The 22,787-nt window shown below is 35.6% G+C and overlaps 1 protein-coding gene across 2 annotated transcripts in view; it reads left to right on the forward strand.

Moving 5' to 3' along the window:
* Nucleotides 1-22,787, forward strand: part of LCOR (ligand dependent nuclear receptor corepressor) — a 162,209-nt gene that overhangs the window by 104,499 nt on the left and 34,923 nt on the right. The window contains exons 5-8 of one of the 2 annotated variants that reach the window (XM_014591148.2): nucleotides 8,470-8,602; nucleotides 13,518-13,805; nucleotides 17,071-17,164; nucleotides 19,936-21,255. In XM_014591148.2, coding sequence (XP_014446634.1) covers nucleotides 8,470-8,602; nucleotides 13,518-13,805; nucleotides 17,071-17,164; nucleotides 19,936-20,905 — 1,485 coding nt within the window. In that variant the 3' untranslated portion in view covers nucleotides 20,906-21,255. Of the gene's footprint in view, nucleotides 1-8,469; nucleotides 8,603-13,517; nucleotides 13,806-17,070; nucleotides 17,165-19,935; nucleotides 21,256-22,787 lie in introns of those variants that run through there. The other variant, XM_027775266.1, reaches the window with a different exon arrangement.

A 22,787-nucleotide genomic window follows, 5' to 3' on the forward strand; every position in this document is an offset into this window, starting at 1 on the left:
GGATTTTTGGCACACTTGCACAAGCTCTGGTGTGATTTTCAAGCTGCTAGGTCTGGGATTCAGACCACTGAGTCAACCATGTGGGATCAAGCTCCTTAATCACCACGTCTCCTGTTGGCACATTCTCTCCTTGACAGGTGACACCAAGAGAACTAGGGCTTTCTTTTCCATTCAGCTTTTATTATTATTATTTTATTTAACTTTATTTACTTATTTATTTAAATTTGACTAGAGAGGGACAGAGAGAGAGAAAGGAGAGAAGGAGGAAAAATGAGAAAGCAAGCATCAGGTCTGGGACTTGAACCGCAATTGACCATGTGGGAGTCCAGCGCCCTTAACCACCACGCCACCTGCCAGCCCCTCCCACTCAGCTTTTACTCAGAGTAGAAATTTATCTCATGCATAGTGGGTTGAGAATACTGGGCCCTGATTTTTTCCAGTCCCAGCTCAGTCACCTTACAGAGTTTTCATACCAGGAGAGGCAAGTCTATATGATCATGGGCCACCATCTGCACCCAACTCTTAGAACACAGATGTCACGCTTGAGAAAAGTGGGTCATTGCCCAGTTACATTACATTAGCAGAGAATGTCTTCCAAAAGAGAAGGATGGGTCTTAAGAACAGAACTACACTGCTTTCTCCAAGGGAACTTGAGTATTTGAAACAGAGATGAGGTAGCTAATTCCTAAAGATGTTGAAAACAAATTAATATCTTTCTGGTGAACAATGAAGAAAAGGCTGGTAGCTCTATTATATCAGTAGCAACAAGTGAAATGGCAGACCTTTTAGAAGTTTAGCAGGGAACTAGAAAAAGAGACAGCTAATAAGAGCCCTTCTGGAATTGGAATAAGTCTCTAACACTGGCATACTTTGGCCCTTCAGAGGGCTCTGACTTTTATTGGATCAGGCTATGAGGCAATTTATGCTTAGGGTATGGTAAAAACAATAGAACAAGCGATAATAATTAGTGGAGGAGGGTAACTGAGTCTATGACAACATTACAGGCAGTTAAGCCAGAAGCTTAAAGGAGGAGCAGAAAAAGAGAATGTCATAGAGAACTCACTAAAACCGGTCATTCCTGATGAGTGGGAAGCCTGGGCATGCTCAAGGCAGCACCATCAGAGAACCATATCAGAGGCTGCACACTGCTGGGAAATAGATTTTAGTGAACTAGAGACAAAGAGATACTTTCTAATGAATAAAAGGTCCAATTCATCAGGAAGATGTAATTGTGTACACAGTAATTACCAACAGAGACCCAAAATACATGAAGCAAAACCCAATAAAGATGAGAGGGAGAGAGAAAAAATTAAACAATATTAGTTAGATATGTCAATACCCTATTTTCAATAATGGGTAGGGCATCTTGACAGTGGATCAGCAAAGATGAAAAAAACTTCATAATATTATGAATTAACTAAACCCAAAGACATGTATAAAACACCACCTGAGATCAGAATTCTCATTCTTTTTAAGTGAATTTTCTCAAGGGCACATCATTTTAGGCCATAAAACAATATATTTTCAAGGATTGACAATCGTACAAAGTATGTTTTCCAACTACAATGGAGTAAAATTACAAATTAAAAACAGGAAATGTAAAGAATCCACAAATATGTGGAAATTAAACAACACTATTCTAAATAATCAGTGGCTAAAAAAATCAAAATAGAAAATAGGTTGAGGTGAATTTAAAAACGTGAGATGTAGCTAACAGTGCTTAGAAAGTAATCTATCTGAAAATGCTTATATTAAAATAGAAGGTAGATCTCAAATCAATACACTAACTGTCTACTTTAGGAAACTAGAACAAGAAGAATAAGCTAAACTCAGAGTAAGCAGAAGAGGGAAATAATAAATATTAGAAGTAATTGAAATAGTATAGAAAAATGATAGATAAAACAAAAAAAAAGTTGGTTCTTTGAAAAGATCGGAATTCATAAACTTTATCTATTGTTGATCAAGAAAAAAATACTTAAAATTACTAATTTAGAGGAAAAATTACTGTCACTAACCTTATGGAAATAAAAAGTATTTTATGCAGAATACTATGATCAACTTTTGTGTAACAGATTGATTAGGTAACTTGATGAAACGGGCAAATTCCTAGACAGACAAACTACCAAAACTGACATAAAGGGAAATAGAAAATCTGAATAGACCATGTGGTAGGTTGAATTATGTGTCTCCCTTCCCCCATATATGTTGAATTTTAACCCCTGATACTTATGCATGTGACATTAACTGGAAATACAGATGGTCCCCCAACATAAGGTGATTCTACTTAAGGCTTTTCAAGTTTATGGTGGTGCAAATGTGATATGCATTCAGTAGGCATTGTACTTCAAATTAGTAGTCAAAATGCATTTTTTACCTAACGTATTTTCCACTTAACATGGGTTTATTGGGATGGAACCCCATCAAAAGTTGAGGAGCATATGTGAAGTTTTTGCAGATGTAATTGTGATAAGATGAGGTCATACTGGATTAGAGTATGCCCTAAATCCAGTAATTTGCATCTTTATAAGAAGAGAGACTTGGAGACACACACACAGAAGGAAAACAACCTTGTAAAGATGGAGACAGAGATTGGAGTTGTGCTGTCACAAACCAGGAAATGCCAAGAATTGTCAGCAACTACCACAAAGTTAGGAAGAGACAAGAAAGAACTCTTCCCTAGGCTTCAGAAGGAGAATGGGCCTGCAGCTTGAATTTGCACTTTTGAATTCCAGAGCTATGAGAGAATAAGTCTCCACTGTTTAAAACTACCTAGTTTGTGGTTATAGGCAGCCCTAGGAAATTAAGACAATTTATGAAAAGTAAAGAGATAGGACTATTTCAAACTTTGATCGAAGAAAAAGCTCATGACCAGAAATCTTCACTGGTGATTTCTACCAGATATTTAAAGAATGAATACCAATTTTCCCAAAGTATAGGGAAGATTTTCACATTCTGTGAAGACAGTAATATTGATACCCAAACCCAAAGAAATTACAAGAGAAAACCCACTTATTAATATCACACCAAAAATTCCTCAGCAGAACACTATCAAACCAAACCTGGCAACTTATAAAAGGTATTGTATGCCATGATCAAATGGAATTTATTCCAGGATACAAGTTTGGTTTAATATCCCAAATAGGAAAAAAAAAAAGAATTAATGTAATACAGTGTATTAATAGAATAAATGACTGCATGGTTGTCTCAGTACATGGCTTCCATTTAAGCATTGGCCAGATCCAACACTTTTTCTTGATAAACACACCCACCAAACTAGGAATGGAAGGTAACTTTCTCAGTTTGAGTTACTGAAACACATAGCTAATATACTTAATGGCAAAAGACTGAGCAGTTTCTCCCTAAGATTAGGATCAAGGCAGGGATGTCTACCATCACTTTTATTAAACACTGTATAATCAATTAGACTATAAAGAAACCAAAGTCATGAAGATTACAGAAGAATAAAACTCTCTGTTCACAGATGAAATGATGTTATATATAGGAAATATACAAAATACTACTAGATAATAATCAAGTTTATCAAGGTACAGCATCATTTCTTAATAATTAGTTGTATTTCTATACACTGGTAGCAGATGATATGGATGTGAAATTAAGAAAGCAATTCCATCTATAGTAGCATCAAAAAGAATAAAATAATTGGGAATAAATTTAACAAAAGCAGAAGTGTAAAACTTCTAATTGTATATTATAAAATATCAAAAAACAGAAACCTTATGTCTATGGGTCAGAAGACTTAGGTTAAGATGGCATTACTCTTTGATTTTTTTTTTTTTCCCCTTGCAGATTCAGTGTATTCTCTGTTCTAAATCCGAGAAGATGTTATTGCAGAGATTAACAGGCTGGTCCTAAATTTCTTCAAAATTCAAGGATCCCCACATAGCCAAAATAATGTTGTAAAAGCTCAGTGTGGGAGAATTCATACTTTGTTCTTTGAAAACTTAACTATAGAAGTACAGTGGTCCAGTTAGTGTGGTACTCACAGAAGGATAGATGTGTATAGGTTGGTGGAATAGAATGTCCAGAAGTAAAATTTATGGCCAGTGATGTTCGATAAGGGTCCCAAGATAATTCTATGAAAGAGAGAATTGTCCTCCCAACAAAAGGTAGTAGAACAACTGAGCATTCATGAAAGAGAATACATTTGTTCTCCTTCCTTGCACCATACATAAAATTAACTCTACATGGATTCTAGATCTAAAAGTAAACTCTAGAAATATATATGTGTGTGTGTGTGCTTACACACATACATATCTTTCTTATATATAACTTAGGAGATAATATAGGAGTAAATCTTCATGACTTTGCCTTTGTTGTTTAGACATGACACCAAAAGCAAAAGTGACAGAAGAAAAACTACATAAAGTAGAATACATTGAAATGAAAATAAATTTTGTACTGCCAGTAGTACCATCAGTAAAGTTATGAGAAAACTCACAGAATAGGAAAAATATCCGTAAATCATTAATACACTTAAATCAAAATATATCAAGAATTCTTATCACTCAGTAAAAGGTAAATAGCAAACTTAAAAGTGAGTGGAGGATCTGAATGAGATATTTCTCCAAAGGTATTCAGTTAGCTAAAGAACACATGTAGAGAGGCTCAGCATCATTAGGCATTAAGGAAATACAGCTCATACAGCTCAAAACCACAAGATGCCATTTTTCATGTACTAGGATTGATAGAAAAATAACAAGTATATGTGAGTATATGTGGAAATGACCACTGTCATACATTGCTTTTAGAAATATATAATGATATAGTTGCTTTAGAAAATGGTTTGGCACTTCCTCAAAATGTTAAACATGGTTTACATATGATCCAGAGATTACACCTGCAAGTATATGTCCCGGAGAAATTAAACTATGTGTCCTCCCCAAACCGACTGTACATATGTCAGTAGCAGCATTATTCGCAGGATAACCAAAAAGTAGAAACAGCCCAAATATTAACTGATGAATAGATAAAGTATGAGATGTTTATAATGTGGAATGTTGCTTGGCAATAAGAAGGAAGTAAGTACTGATGCATGCTACAACATAAATGAACTTTGAAAACATTATCCTAGGAGAAGGAAGTAAGTCATCCCAAAACACATATTGTATTAGTCCATTTATATGAAATGCCCAGAATAGGCATGTCCGTAGAGACAAAAAGTAATATAGGGGCTACATAGGGTTGGGGGCAAGTGGTGGGATGGAGAGTGAATGTTAATAGACACAGGATTTCCTTTTGGGGTACAAAAATGTTCTAAAATTAGATTGTGATGATCCTCAGCTGTGACTAAAGACTAGGAAATTTACACATAGAAAAGGTAAGTAGTATTTAGGGTTATATCTCAATAAAAAATGCTTAAAAACAGAACAAAATAGTCATGGCCATAGTAGATAGGAATCACCTTAAAGTGATTTATATATTACAAAGTCCGGGTTGATACAGTTGGTAATCGTTTGATTTAAGAAAGAACATCTAGCAACAGCCTAATGAGTGCTAGAATGCTAGATTAGTTCCTCTGTGTTGCTTTAGATTAAAAGGCAACCTGAGGGGCCAGCAGGTGCTCACATCATTGTACTTCTACGTGGCCATCCACGGTTCAAGTCCCAGACCCAGTGGTTTGAAAGTCATGCCAGACACATGTGCATGCATGTCCAAGATCCTGAGAGGAGAATGGAGGAGAAGGGATTATGGCATGACCATCCTTCCTCGTGGGAAGCATGATTTCTTACTTTCCCTCTTTGATTGTCTTGTCTCTCTGGCAAGGGCACACCACCTATGGCAGAAACCTCCTAACAACAGCCTGTAAAAGGCAGCCGGAATTAAGAATGCATTAAGTGAACTTTCGAGTATGGATATATTGTTTAGTATCTGACTTGAATCTTGAATGTAGAACTGAGGAGTTAGGTACAGTCTTTGCAACATAATGTCTGATTACTTTTCCTTTGCCAAAAGGTGTGTGTGTGTGTGTGTGAGAGAGAAAGTGCTCCCAGCTGGTAACACCACAATCCTTTTCTTCCATTCCTTCCTCCTTCCCATCAAGATCCTGGGCACATGCACACAATTTTAGTTATTATTATTTTTGTTATTATTATTTTAAAGTTTGCTTTAGGGCATGTACTCTCACCAGAGACAGAGAGGGAAAGTGAGAAAGCAAGCCGCCAACTCTCAGACTTGAGTATTAGTTGGCTGTGTGGGAGTCCAGTGCCTTAATCAGCATACCACCTGGTAGCCCCAACCTGGTGTGTTTTTCAGGCCTCCATGACTGGGATTTGAACCATAGTCAGCCATGTGAGATCCATCTCCCTCCTCCAATGTTTAACCACGATATTATGGGTCTGGGCAATGTCTGGTACTAAGATATAATAGAATTGAGGATTTTTTTAGATTTTTGCTATTGGACATGTGTGCTTGTCAGAGAGACACAGAAGTGAGAAATCAGCTCCAAGGGGGATGGCCATGCCACAGTCCCTTCTCCTCCATTCTATTTTAGAAAATTTGGGCATGTATACACACACACACACGCCCAGTGTGAGTTTCAAGCCACCAGTTCTGGTACTTGAATTGTGGTCGATCATGTGACTAACCACTGGGCAGTGCAGTTGGATATGTGGGACCTAGCTGCCTTAACCTCTGTGCTACCTGATGGCCCAGAATTAAAATACTTTGTTTAAAAAGAAAAAAAATTAAAGGTTTTTGCCATAGGGCTGGTGTGCTCCCTGAAGAGAAAGAGACAGACAGAAGGAAAGTGAGAAATTACCCCTCACAGGGGATGGCCTCATCACAGTACTTTCTCGTACATTCTCCTGGGATTTTGGACAATATGCGTGCAAATGCACCCAATGTGATTTCCAGGCCCCCAGATCTGGGACTCAAACTGCAGTTGGCCGTGTTGGAGTCTAGTGCCTTAACCACTGCACCACCTGTCAGTTGTCATCTAAAATTTTTTTAGCAAATTGTATAGCAAACTTATTGTGTCTCATATAGAGATTTTGAAGGATCATTGTAGGTGCATTTGTGAGTTCTGGATGATTAAACTACTTGTAATATATCTAACTGATGCTCAGTGTGTCGGCAAAATAATACATATTTTGTTAGTGTTGTCAACACGATTCAGGTAATGGGAATCATAGAAAAACTGTTTGCAAATATCAGTGATGTATTTTAAATTGTTAAGGAAGTCATTTTTACATTATAACATGCCTTCAATGTGTTGTTTAATTCCTTTTCATGTGGCAGTGTAGGTCTTAATTTCTTATTTAGAGTACTTTGAAATTTTCCATGATGGAAATAAGTGCACGAATTTGTACATTAGAGAGACTCGAAGTAAATTGTATGCATTGAACTTAAATATCTCTTAAATGATTTACTTTGTGTTTTTTATTTTTTATTTTATTTTTTTAAAGGAAAAGGTAGTTTATTAAATTAAAGTGAAACTACACTCCTGAGAGATAGGAGCAGGCCTGAGCAGACAGAGGAAAAGTGGCTCAAAAGACCCCTGCAGTTGTATTCTGCGAGATTTATCAGATTTTTTTTTTTCTTTTTTGGAGGTTTTTGCTATAGGGCACATGTGCTCACCAGAAAGATAGAGACAGAAAGTGAGAAATCACCCCCCAGGGGGGATGGTCACACCGCAATCCCTTCTCCTCCATTCTCCTCTTGGGATCTTGGGCACGCATGCACACACGCCCAGCATGAGTTTAAGCCACCAGGTCCGGGACTCAAACCACGGTCGACTACATGGGAGTTCAGTGACATAGCCATGACACCAACTGCTGGCCCCGACATTTATCATTTTTATATCTAGGTTGTGTTGGTTGATCATTGGCTGGGCCCACTGATTGTTCTCATCTCATTGGTTCTATCAAATGTAGCTGGGCCCACATTGGCTGTATTTTTCTCATTGACTATATCAAATGTGACTTAATCACCTAGCAATCCCACACTAATCTGCTTACATTACCTTGGGTGGGGAATTTTTTCTGCTCTGATAGGTTTTTCTTTGCAGCCACAAGGGAAGATGCTCTAGGCTGTTACCCACTTCCATTTGCTAGCTTTCTCCTGCTTTATTTCCCCCCTGAGAAGCATGATCCCCAAAAATCATTTTGGGGAACTGAAGGTGATGGCCTGTCTTCTGTAACTGCTTCATTCCAGAAAGAAGCGTTGACCCTACCTATGTGGGATCACAGAACTCTTGCCCTGTTTGATTTAAGTAAGAGAGCAGGGCCACCAAAGTGTTTGGTTATATAAACACATGCAAAATATATGTTTGTACTCATTTTGCTCTTATACTTTCATGGAGATAAATGTTATCCTGACTTTTAAAATATCTTACGTATTAAACTAGTTTGTCTTATTGCTGTTAACGTTTGTGTTTGATTATGTTTCTGTGCTTTTGGTATTGAATGGGAAAAGATTTTTGTGCAAATATTTCACCAAATATTTTTACAGGGACACTTAGTCGGTCTGGATGAACCAGCTTCGGGAGCTGGGCAAGAAGCTCTGCCTAAACAAGAACAAGCAAAAATCATTCGATTCGAGAGACAAGCAGAAGAGTTCATCAATGCAGTCTTTTATAGAAAAGGTTGGTTTCAGTGAAGAATAACATTTGGCACCTGCTTGTCATATGAATCTTTAATTTCAATGTCATTTTTAATAGTTACTCTTTAAAATATTTCTCTTTAATGATGATACACTTTATATCTCAATATTCCTTTGGTCAGGTTGAATTTAGAATAAAGTTAAGGCAACCCCTACATCTTCTGTAAGCTCTGAAGTTATTATAAGATTTCTGAAAGTTGTAAGGTCTTAAGTATTTCGTTAGACAAATTTTATTTATTATAATCAGTTCTAGTAATTGGTAACATAAAATCACATGTGCAAAAATTTGGTAATTCCAGTCTGAAAATTGATCTGGAAAGAAAAAGTATTTTAATATCATTCCCCACCCCACCCCTTTTTTTTTAAAGTTGCCATACCATGCATGTTCTTACCAGGAGGGGAGAGAGAGGGAGAAAGGACTCCCCAATGATGTATCCTTCTCCACTCTCCATCCTGTGGGATCTTGGCATGCAGACACACATACCTGGCATGTTTTTCAAGCCACAAAAGCTAGGATTCAGACTGTGATCAGCCATGTGGATTCAGCTCTCTTTACCACTATGCAGAAGTGCCAACCTTATAGTTAAATCTTGGAAATTGAACTTTTAAGCATTTTCCTCCTTAATACTGTTTTGTTTCACTAAAATGTTTTATATTACTAAAATCAGGGAAATAAACTCATTACTATATAAGGAAATGTTCCCCATTATATTTGAGGTGGCATTTAATAACTCATGCATTTTTTTTTCAGTTTATCTTTCTCTTTGAAATTTATGTAGGCTTGTTTTACATTTCTTTTAAAATATAGAAACATTTTCCAATCATAGAATCCTGAGGTTTAATAATTCTTCATGGAGACATTTAGTTCTTTACTCATGAAGTATAATTGCTGTCAGCTGAGATCTTTAGGAAACATCCCTTCATGATTTATTCTAGTGAAGAGTCTTTACTTTTCAAGAAATGTTTTCTAAGTGTATTTACATTTAGAAATGTTACATTTTTCTTCTAGCTCCAAGGTGGAGGTTACTGCAGTAGGTAGGTCCTAAAAATGTTTCCTACAAACCCTGACATTCTCGGATATCAATATTTAGTTTTCAGCTGACTCAGTGATTCTATTTTCTTTACTATTTCTTTATATGTTCTGATTTACACTTCTCATTCCTCTGGAAATTTTCTCCTTCCCTTTGAAGTTTGAAGGATACATTTTGCATGTACACTGGTTAACAGTCTGATTAAGTGCTGATTCTAATGGGTTGATTCTAATTGGATACCCATTGGACTTGTACTTAATGTGATAAACATTTTCAGATGTTGATGTGAGGTGAAGTATACCAAATTAAGGAATACAGAGGGACTGTTTTCAGTGACATTCCCTCCCCTTCCCCCAGTTCTTTCTATTAGGTTCCTAGGCAAAATTAATTATTATTGTATACCCTTAACCTTTCTTTTAATAGCCACTAGCACCTTCTGATCTAATCTTCCAACTGAGTCTCCCATACTCACCATGTCATTCCCATAAGATGTCCTGAATTCCAAAATTTTGTTCAAATATTCATTTTCTTAGTTTTATGGATATTTGTTTTATTAAGGTAATTCACATTTAAATTGATAGATCAATTCTGTAACTTTATTAAATAAATAAAATATCTTTACAGTTCTTCTCTTTTACGGTGTACACAGAATTGTCAGTCTGATGTATTGTTATAATAAGCTTTACTAAATGAATAAAGAAATTTTTGCCCCTAATTTAAATGGAGGAGCCACTTTCACTCTCTTCATTTAAGGAGCATTACTAAAGTTAATCATGAGCAGATTCCAACAGAGAGATTCTGTTCTATTTTTCTGCTAGTTCCATTCCTTTGTGATAGAGGTATAAATTTAAATTTAAATTTTTACAAGTTTGGGGGCAGCCTGAGGCCTAGTGGTACATGACTGACTGTGATTTGAGTCCCAGACCCAGTGGCTTGAAAAATGATGTTGGGCATGTGTGCATACATGACCAGAATCCTCTGGCAAATTTTTAAAAGGTAATTTTTTTTTTTAAAGTATCTTGTTTGGAAATTAAACTTTTAGACACATTACCTTTACATCAGTCCAGAATTCTTACCTTCAAATTAATACCTGAAATGTTCAGTATCCAGGATATGACAGGCAGTTTAGTCTGAATATAGTATTTTGTTTTTACAAATAATTCTGGTGTTCAAATTTAGTCCCTTTTTTCAACTATAGCAAATGGTATGTTTTAAACAACCAAGTGTGCAAAGGTTACCTGTAGTTAAGTAGAAACATAGATGCAATAAAAGTTGTGATGTGGACTCTATAATAGATTCCAATTTAAGAGCATTATACATTCTAGAATCATCATAACCACATTTCTTTTCACCTTGCGTTGTCATGCGTTTAAAAAAAAAGTGATACTTCCTGAAAGTTAGATTTGCAAATAAAAATATACAAATGGCTGAAATGTGACATTTGCATGTTTTTCTATAGTTTTGTTATGATTCAATCCCTTTATTTGACTTGATTGTGGTGTGTCTCCCTAGGAATGTTTATAGATGTTGAGTTTTAGGTCAGTCAGAAATGAAATGGGTTCAAGAAACTTTCAAAGATGTCAAAATTTAAAATGGAGAGATGTCATTTGTAAATATTGAATATGTTATATGTTTTGTTGCATGATTATTTTATTTATTTCACAGAAAAGGCAGGATACACCATATACCATAAGCATGTAAAGCTCAAAGATAGCAACTTACGGTCTTTATCTTTGAATCTTCACAAAGCTTTTTAATTGTATTCATTTATTAGTATTAAATACAGGGACAACTCATAAATTACTTCATTTTGCTTCCTATTGAGAAACTTCCCTCTTTATGTATTACATGCTCTCCAGCTTGTCAGAAAAAAAAGAGTATACTAATATATTAAAACTCAAAATTTTATATGATCATTCATATGGAGACTGTATGATATGTAGGGCAAAAATGGATTTTAATTGAGAACATACTATTAATAAGAAAATCCAGTAGAGACATTTAAGGAACCATGTATGCCTAAAATACTTAAATATTTGAGGAACCATTGTTAGTGATTGTAGGAACTTCTGAAACTTGCCTAATTAAGTATCTTTATTCTTAAACCATCTAGAATACTCATAATTTTTGTTTGTAGAGAGGAAAAAGAGTTTTAAATACTTTTTAGTAAGATAGAAACATTTCTATCGGTAGAGCAAGTCCCATTAAATTCCAGAAAATTAAATACACATTATAACTTTATGAGCATCTTCCTGTATTGAATATTGTCCTTTAAGGAAATATTAAAAAGTTCTGTTCTTAGGAGGCCTGTGAGGTTTTGATGCTGTGTTTGTTGTAGAGATTTTCAAGTTAGTAGTAATAAGAGTCAGTTTTCATTTTAGCTTCATAAGTCAACATCTTAAGTTCTTTACAGCTCCAAAATACTGAGTAAAGTTATTTGACTTCTACAGCTCATCTTAAAGGATCAAGGAAATTGAGTTTTTTTGAGATCTGTCTTCTAAAACCTCAGCATTTTGGTAGGGAGGGAGGTCACAGGTGGACCATTGAGATAAAGGGAAGAGTTTTAATTGAGAATCTATCACTAGCCATCTATATAGCTGTGCAGAGGCCATTTAATATTAGATCAAATTTCCTCCATCAGAAAAAGGAGGGGGGAGGGAAGATTATTTGAATAGTGATTAATTTGATTGGTCTATTTATTACTCAGCTATATCAAATGTACACTTTACACTAGGCAAGATGAGCCATACAAAGGTGAACAAGCACAATCTCTTAAGCTTGATTTCCTTCATAGACTGTTGTGTTATGGTAATTACAGAGATGTGATGATAATATACTTTATGAGTTTATAGAAAAATATAATTAAAGTACTAATATATTTGGTATATGAAATTGAAATCCAGCATAGTTTTTTCATAATATGTATTTCCATGAACTTTTTGAAGACCCTGTCATATAATACAAATAATTTCCTCTTCAACTTACCCCATCTGACCTACATGGTACCTTCCAGTGCTAAAAGTTCTATGAGTTAATGCATTCATATTTTTATTTTAAACTTAACATTGCCTAGAAGTTGGCAACTTTAAAATGTTTATGTCATTATTTCCCTAGTTATTGTGTTAGTGATTGGCAGGGTGCATTTCAAAAACCTAGGGAAAATGTGTGGTCTCTCTTAGGCTTTTGAGATTTGGTATTTAAATTCCTGTCAAGGGATTCTAAAATTGTTCCCATAACAGAAGCATCTAAGAATGTGTTAGAAACGCCAGTTTTTGAGCTGACCCTAGAATTACTCAATCAGAAACTCTGGAGATAAGATCTAACAATCTGGTTTTCAATCTTTCAGAGTGATTCTGGTGAACTTTAACATGTGGAAACTATTGCCCTAGTCAGTCGTGGATTGTAAAATTAAGTAACTCACTTTATAATCTTGGTATGCCTTAGAACAGTCCTTAATAGAAAGTATTAGTAAATTAAGCACGACCTCAGTAACCTAATCCTTCAAAAATATAGGAGATGGCTGAGGAAAAATCTAGGGGAAACTTTATGATGATCTATAGGTGTTAAAAGGGGAGTAATTATTTCATAAGACAGATTTTGGGATTTCTGTATCAGGTAAGTGATTCTTGCCCATATAATATAATAATTTGTTATCCCTTTATTTAATGTCATAATTCGGGGAGGGGGATTGTTTAGAAATACAGTTATAGAATTTTCCTTTTTGAAAATATGCAACTCAAGAACCAGAGATTAAAAATATAAATTTAATGGAAATACTAAAGAAAAAAGTGAAATTTTGTATGCTTGAAAGCTGTCTTTTTTTAGTACCTTGTCCCACTTTAAAAGTAAATAAATCTTTGTTTACAGACAGTCCCTGGGTCTCCGACCCCAATATTCCCCTAGTGGCCCGTGAGATCATGCAGCGAATGATCCAACAATTTGCTGCTGAATATACCTCAAAAAATAGCTCTACTCAGGACCCCAGCCAGCCCAATAGCACAAAGAACCAAAGCCTGCCGAAAGCATCTCCAGTCACCACCTCTCCCACGGCTGCAACTACTCAGAACCCTGTGCTCAGCAAACTTCTCATGGCTGACCAAGACTCACCTCTGGACCTTACTGTCAGAAAGTCTCAGTCAGAACCTAGCGAACAAGGTATGGTTTGATGTCAAGGTCTCCTCTAACTAATCAGAGTACTTTAATTTGGGGAGAAAAAAATGATTGACAAATAGAGTGCCAGCAGCAATAAAAGGAAAAACTAATGTGATTCTTAACTCATTACTGACTATGCAGTGATGGAGAGTACAGAAAAAGTTAGGACCTCACCCATCAACATTTTGTCATCATGGTTGGTGTGCACCACCCAATAAAGTCAGATAGTTGCATTTGTCACCAATCTTTAACTTACTTGATATGTACATAAGCATTTTACACTTTGCGAAGCAGTGTCCTATCCGTTTTTTAAAAAACTCTCATGAGACTAGCAGGTGGCATAATGATTGGGGTGCTGAACTCCCACATGGTCAACCACAGTTCAAGTCCTAGACCTGGTGGCTTGAAACATACACCAGGCTTGTGTACATGTATGCGCAAAATCACGAGAGGAGAATGGAGAAGAGATTTCATGGCTATCCCTCAGGTGGTGATTTCTCGCTTTTCATCTCTCTGTCTCTCTGTCTCTCCAAGCGAGCACATGCACTCTAATAGCAAAACAATCTCTCAAAAATAAAAAAAAACTTTGATGAAAAAATAAGTATTTTTCCTTTGCCATCAATGTTCTAGGATTAGTACCTACCTGAAAACTGCCTTTACTTGAGGTACTCTGCAAATTAGATCTGGAGGGTAAATATAGTATGTATTATTTACCATTTAAAAAAGAAACTAGAAGGGTTGGAAATGAGGGAAAGACACTAGAACACACTACTTTGCGAAACATAGTGTTTTATAAATTACGTACATTATGCACATCTACTTCCAAAAGGAAATTTGTTGGTGAGGGCCCTAATTAAGTGAAAAGATTAGAGGTTGTCAATTTTCTTTAACAAATGTTTCTTGAGTCTGAAAAGTTTATTCTCTTAAGTAGGTAAAATGTTCCTATTTCTCTATGATCTCATCTTTCTTATAATTTCACTGAGATTTAAATGAGCATTTCAACTTAATCGTAGTTTTGAACCACCACAAATTGAAAATTGACGATGTCTATATTAATGAGATTTTATTATCACAGAAATGTCATAGAAGTATATATAGAAAGGTTATGAAGATGGTGGATTTATTGGTGAGAAATACATTTTTATTCTGGAAAGTCAATGATTCTTAAAAGAATCTGTTTGAAAGGACCTTCTTTTGCTTATTTTGAGTAGTTTATAGAGGCTTTATTTACATTTAATGGACTGGCTTGGTCACTTACTAAAGATTGTACCCTTTGAGTAGTTTCCTTTTGCCATTTTCCCCCTTTTTTTGGTGTGAACAACTAATGGAATATCTAAGTTCTGAGAGATTTCCTGACTGGTCATCTCCCAGTTGTCCTATGCTCACATTGATTGCTATGTCTTTGGGGACCATATTTGCAATGTTATGTCTTCTGTTTTACTGGGGATTGTTTTCTTTACTATAAATTTTATAAATTTTCACTAAAAATACGTTTTCCTTAATTATCGTATGAGAACTTCAGGATTATAGTAGGAAATGGAAGTTTAAAGGATATTTAAAGTATTAATAATGGATGTTAGCATACAAAGATACCACTTATTCTAATTCAACTTCTTATAGCTAGCATTCCGTTTAAGAGGTATGTTATATTGACAGCTTTCTTTTACCAAGAGAAATTTGAACTACATGATTGCATTAGTAGTGTGTAGATTTTGTCAAATGATGGAAAACTTTTAAAAGTATATTTTGTAAATGAATTTTAGTATTTGCAAATTAAATCAGTTTTTTTTTAAGGTAGACTGAAAATATGTTACTTATATGATTAAATAAAATCCCTATTTATTGAAATCTTTAAGTAATAGGTCTTTAGAAATACTTTAAACAGTGCATTCTGTTTGTTAGATATCTAAATAGATGGTCAGCTATCTACTAGGATGGTTAGTTCTATAAAATTACTGTTAGTTTTTGAGAAATATTAGAGATTAAAGGACAAAGCTTTTTCTATGTAAGTGTGGACTTTCTTGTTTATAAACTCAGTTACATATTTATTTTTAAAAGCCTTAAATTGAGTTACAGTGTCCTCAGACAAAAGTCATGGTAGGTTCTATCCTAGGTTTTGTTTAAAGGCAGTGTTTCACTGTGTCCAAATCCTTTCGTGTAACTGGGACTATATGATGTTTAGTCACGTGGCTGGCTGTTCAGGTGCCTGGGCAGTGTAACCCAGGCCTCGCATGTGGCTTCAGCCTACTGAGTAGCAGCATCAACAGAGGCGTATTACTTTGGGGGCCTTGAGGTGATTTTTAATGTAACTAGATAGCAACATCTTTTTGCCAGCCAACTGAAAATCAGAGGCATTACATGTCATCTTGTTCTGTTAATTCTGGATGGAGTGGCAACTCTGAGATTTCCCTTCTAGATAAGTTTTTAAGGAAAAAAAAAATGTCTTTTAGGGGAAAGAAAGTCTTCTAACTTTATCTATCTATAATATGAATTTAGCTTAAGTGAAAAATAGTAGTACTTCCAGGCTTTCATCAGTATCAAGACTGTTTCATTCTTCTTTCTTTCCCTCTCGTTGTCCACCAATCTTTAACAGAAGAATTTTGCCTTTATAAAGTTTAACAAGTGAATCTCTGCAGATCTTTTTCAAAAGATTGAATCCAAGTATATGTTTTTTTTTTTATAGATGTGTCCAAAGAATAATTAGGATACACTCAAATTATAAACCACTAACAGCTGATTCGTCTTACAGACTGTCTTAGTGTGTACATGTAATTTAACCATATAAACTTACCTTTTAAAGTAATTTTACTTAGATCTTTTTACATACAATTTTTATGTACTTTTGTATTTATAGGTAAATTTAGCTCATGAAGAATTTATTTTTGAAAAAAGTTTGTTTTTATAGTTTGTATGATCAAGGTAAATCTACAAAGTGATGTTTAATAACAAATATAGAATCTCATGTTGTATAGACTATTTGTAATATCTCACTTTATCTTAACATTTTCAGTAACATGTTTTGCCTTTTTCTTTAGTACAATTACTTAAAAAATTTTAACCTGTGGAGATACTAGACATAACATGCTTTGCTAAATGTATATTACTTCAAGAGAAAGAAATACTATTATTAAATTGGTTTCACAACTCAAAATATATGACTAGTGTATCTGCTTAGTTGACTAGGCCTACTAGCTTTTTCATTTTTAGCCTGTTCAGTTCACATTTGCTCTTTTATAATATCTTCAGGTGTTTCTTTGTGTCTCTACAGACGGTGTACTCGATCTCTCCACTAAGAAAAGTCCATGTGCTGGCAGCACTACCCTGAGCCATTCTCCAGGCTGCTCCAGTACTCAAGGGAACGGGTAAGAGAAAATATTTGTAGTCTTCCACAATTTTGTGTCAGATAATTCACAAAGGATTTGATGCCAGTGCCCCTTACACTTTTTTTTTTTTTTTAACATTTCTTTCTTTTACATGAGACAGACAGACAGACAGACAAACATCCTCATCAGGGTCTCCTGCCGTGATGTACCTATCACCTCGCAGCCTTTCCTACCCAGCCAGGATTATGGGCATGCATCCACACCTGGTGTATATAGGTTAACCTGAGAACCAAACTCTGATTTTTCATATGGCTTCAGCATTGCAGAATGTCTTACTGTGACTAGGCCAGCAAGGCTGGGGCTCCCTCTCATATATTTAAAAGACTAACCCTTCAGGGTAACAATCTTCTAGTTAGGCCTTTTGTAAAATTACTGTTAGTTCATCAACTAAGCTGAAAGTACAATCTGTGCAGTCTAGAATTGGCTAGTAGTTTGTCAGTTTAGTACAAATAGAAAATAATCATTTATATGGCAAGAATGTGTCTTTGGACTTTTTGTCATTGAGAGTTTTGAAATGTGTTAAAACCTAAGCTAAATAATTCCAAAGTTAGACATGGAGATAGTAATATGTGTGTTGAGGTTGTTGAATGAAAATTGGGCTCCAATAATTAACTCGGTATCTCTTTTGGGGATTGTGTGTATATGTCCATTTTGATTTGGTTTGTTTTGGTTTTTGACCATTGAACTGCAGTTTTAACTCTGTGGCAGTTCAAAAAATGTGTGCACTTTTTGTTTAATAGGTAAGACTGATTGTTGATGTAGTTGGATAACTATTGTATGTTGCCAAGACATTATTACATACTCAGTTTTGATAACTCTTAGCAGATTAGAGTGTATTCTCTGACCAGGTAATTTCACAGTGTAAGGATTATGTATTTTTCCTTATGTGTATCTTAATAACATTTAGAAAAGTCAAATATTAATGAAGATAACGTAGATACCATATGGGAAAAACATTTCCACAAAACTGTTGTAACCAAAAACAAACTTTATCTAGGCATAAAAAATAACTTTGGTAAGTTTGAATTAGTTAATATTTAGGCTTATTTACTTTTATAATACCAACATGGGAAGTTACTTAAATACTAAAGGAATAAGTGGACACTAAATGGACTAACCTTTTCCAGCTTACACTTAATTACCTTCAAATTGAAGGATTTCTTTACTGACTTTTAGATGTCCTTTTATTTTCTATAGAATTCCATCATTTCCCCCTTTCTTCCTTCCTTTATTCATTCTAAAAATAGCTATTAATCTAATCAATTATGTATGGTATACTGATCTTTTTTCTTTAGCTCTTCTTTTCAGTGTGGTTTATACTAGATGTAAGTCAGTGTGGTCCCAAATCATTGCATTCCATTTATGAATCAAACCATTTGCCTTTAGACTTAATAAAGACACATGTAATGGAATCCCAAATGGCAGTTTGTGTAAGTGAATCTCTTGCCTAAGATTCACCATAAACTTAGCTGTCAGGTCCATGTGATTTATGGTAGAAGTTGTGTTTATCCCTCTGAATGGAAAGTGTTTTCTACTTGGTTTTATTTTATGAAATAAAAATGTACCACTAATACTGCCCATGTTTTAGTTGAACATTTAGTGTTATCTTTCTTGTCTTACTTGCTAATGATAGCAGTCCCTGTAGGATTTTGGAGAACATAGCTGGTTTATCACTATTTCTGCAAAGTTTCATATTCGTGCCTCTCTAATGTAATGATTTCCCTTGGGCATGCTTTACCAGTTGCTAGTTTTAATATCGATAATCTTTCTCTATTGTGAAAATTAAGAACTTACGAGTTATCTTTGTATAAGTGGTTGACTTTGTAAACATGACTTGAAAGTTAGCCACTTGAAACTGCTAAATAGACCTTTGCTATTTCAAGAAGAGATGTTTTGTTTTTTGTATTTGTTTTCATTTTTTTAACCAAGGAAAATGTTACAAAGTTGTTTGGGGGGAAATAAAGAGTAATTTATTTTAAGCATGGGTTATTTCAAGTGAAGAATCATGATACTCATGTATCGGCAACTAATAGTGTTATAAAATGAAGAAGTGTGGTAAGTTATAATGCAGCGGGTCTTTTGGTTTATTTTATTTTAGTTCCCCCCCTCCTTGGGACTGACAGTCATATATTATATATACATTTTCCCCCAAGCAAAATCAGAAACATTATTTGAAATTGTTTGATTTTTGATGATGAGCATCAACTTGTTTGTGGGATAAATGAACAATTATTTATGGGTTCCACTGATGTAAATGGCTCCAGTTTTATAGCTAATTGTCATGAATGTTGAATACATTGCATTAAAATAAATAATTTGGCTTACTCTTTTATTACTGTACTTGTTTAGTGGTAACGTCACATTGGTAACATAATTCTTTGTAGATCTATGGAGACTGATGATTACTTTGTAATTAATAATTAAGGTGCTATTTTCAGACAGTTGCGCGAAACTTTTTCTCCGAAAATTTGTGAACCCAACCAGAGACCAGCCAACAGGTTTAATTTTTCTTTGCCCACAAAGCTTCTGGGTTTTTTTCTTTTTCTTTTTTCCTTTTTCTCTTTTTGTGAACAAGTTTTAAAACTAACTGCCGAGACCATTTTTTTTTTTTTAATTTTTAGAGAAAAATAAATAAATAACACAAAGTGATGTTACCCAAGCAAGGCCTTCTAATAAAGGAGTGGTCCCCTCACCCATCCCTCCCTACCTGTGCAAGTCCTGCTCACATCAGTTTCCTTCCATCCAATTAGGCGACCTGGGAGACCCAGCCAGTACCGCCCAGACGGACTTCGGAGTGGTGATGGGGTACCTCCAAGAAGCTTACAGGATGGAACCAGGGAAGGTTTTGGACACTCCACAACACTCAAAGTTCCACTGGCTCGATCTCTGCAGATTAGTGAAGAACTGCTGAGCAGAAACCAATTGTCCACAGCTGCCAGCCTTGGGCCATCTGGATTACAGAATCATGGACAACACTTAATATTATCCAGGGAAGCCTCTTGGGCAAAACCACATTATGAGTTTAACCTCAGCCGTATGAAGTTCAGGGGAAATGGTGCACTCAGCAACATCAGTGACCTTCCTTTTCTTGCAGAAAACTCTGCCTTTCCAAAAATGGCACTTCAAGCAAAACAAGATGGAAAAAAGGATGTGAGCCATTCATCTCCTGTAGATTTAAAAATACCACAAGTTCGAGGAATGGATCTTTCTTGGGAGTCTCGCACTGGTGATCAGTACAGCTATAGCTCTTTGGTAATGGGTTCACAAACGGAGAGCGCGCTTAGTAAAAAATTAAGGGCTATTCTTCCAAAACAAAATAGAAAAAGCATGTTAGATGCTGGACCCGATTCTTGGGGCTCAGATGCTGAGCAGTCTACCTCTGGACAGCCATATCCCACTTCGGATCAAGAAGGAGACCCTGGTTCCAAGCAGCCTCGGAAGAAAAGAGGGCGCTACAGACAGTACAACAGTGAGATACTGGAGGAAGCAATCTCAGTGGTTATGAGTGGAAAAATGAGTGTTTCCAAGGCTCAGAGTATTTATGGGATTCCCCACAGTACACTGGAGTACAAAGTAAAGGAGAGGCTGGGCACTTTGAAAAACCCTCCAAAGAAAAAAATGAAATTAATGAGGTCGGAGGGGCCAGATGTTTCTGTAAAGATTGAATTAGATCCCCAGGGAGAGGCAGCACAAAGTGCAAATGAATCAAAAAACGAGTAGGAATACTGTAGAGTGCCAATTACTGTACAGACTGGGTGAGCACTACTGCATCATCGTTCAGCTATCATTGCTTGTACCTAACTTCATTTACTGTGACACTTGTTTCTTTGCAGCTTTTGCATTGACTTGTGTGTACAGAGGTGAAAGGTACATTCCGAATGTTGCATATTTTAAAATTTCCATGTGCAGTATGGCTCGGAATATTGTTTGGCCTTTTGCATGTTTCTCTACAAAAGAGAATTGAGTTACCTCACAGAGAACAGATACATGGAAGTGGACTCCTTGCCTGTAGAGCCTGCATGCTTTTCTTTTCTTTTACTGTTTTTTTTTTTTTTTTTTTAAGTTATTTTTGCCTTTACTTTAAAAAAAAAAAAAAGAAAAACAAAAAAACTGGGAAATTGGGGAATTGTCTACATCTTCCCTGGCCATCTTGGTATAGACCCACTGGAGAGCTAAAAATAAGAAGCTTTGGGGTTTTTTTTTTCAAACAGGGGTCAGCAAACTGCAGTCTATGGGCTGAATCTGACCCACCACCAGATTTTGTAACGTCCACAAGCCAAGAGTGTATTTTTTACATTTTTAATTGGTTTAAAAAATAACATTCCATGTCACATGAAAGTTATATAAAATTCAAATTTCAGTATCCATAAAAAAAGTTTTATTGGAACACAGCCCCATGCTCATTCATTACGAATTGTAGTTGCTTTTATGCTACATGGACAGAGTTGCAAAAGAGACCATCTGGCCATAGAGCTGAAAATACATACTGTCTGGCCCTCTACAGAAAAGGTTTGCTGACCTCCATTCTGAAGCTGAAGGCTTTGAAGGTGTAGAGCTGAAGTCTCTAATGGCTGAAGGGAGAGGTCTAGCCATAGGAAGAGTGAGAGACCTTAGCTTGGGAGAGCCAACTGATGGACTCCATGTCCAGTGGAGCCCTGGAGGCCTACTCTCAGCCATAGAGGGAGCAGGTATCTTCTGGGACCCTCCAAGTGGAAGCTTAGGGAAATGCCACCATCTGTGGCCTTGCATGCTACAGGGAAGGTTAGGAGGTCAAGATCTTTTTTTTTCTTTTTTTTTTTTTTTTTTTTTTAAGTTATATTTGCCTTTACTTTAAAAAAAAAAAAAAGGAAGAAGAAAAAAGCCCCCTCTTAGAAACCATCTCTGTCATACTGGGAGCTTTATCATTGTGAATTGGAAAGCCATCTAGAATATAAAATTATTCACACTTTTTTCTTCTACGATTCAACCAATTGAAGGATTAAACTACAGGAAAAACAAAACAAGAAGAACAATGAACCTTTGAATTTGGTTATTCAGTGATAAATTATTTGGGTCATGTCTAACTACATTTATCGTTTTCTTAACAAATTAGCGATCTATAGAGTGCTCACCCAGAGGGGAAGGAGGTGGAAAATGTGTACACACTACCTTCAGAAATGCTTCAGTTACTTTGAACACTACCTTTGCTGTAATTTTATTTGGAATTTTCTAAGGGTAGAATTTGGTCTCACCAACAAGTGAGGATATTATATATATAGCCTTATCTCATGGAGGACGAGCTCCGTTCTTACTCAGGAGCAGTCAGGGTACATTACATAAAACAATGGAGGATGCCTCATTTTTGCAAGATAGGTTTCTTTGTATTGTCAGTCCTTTTACAGAATTGATCATGTGCTAACGAATGACTGAATATGGTTGCAGCACCTAGTTTAAGATACGCAAGCTCTCTTTATTTGGGATGGGACATATAAGGAAAGAAATCGGTCTCAATAGTCTGCCCACCATCTGCATTAAAAAATATTTGTACTAAGAGGATAAAACACAAACCCAAGGTAACCTAGTAGTACTTAGGTTCCACATTAACTCTTACTAGTAATTCAGC

The sequence above is a fragment of the Tupaia chinensis genome, unplaced genomic scaffold, assembly GCF_000334495.1.
Source record: "Tupaia chinensis unplaced genomic scaffold, TupChi_1.0 Scaffold000539_1, whole genome shotgun sequence".
In the NCBI taxonomy this organism is placed as follows: domain Eukaryota; kingdom Metazoa; phylum Chordata; class Mammalia; order Scandentia; family Tupaiidae; genus Tupaia; species Tupaia belangeri.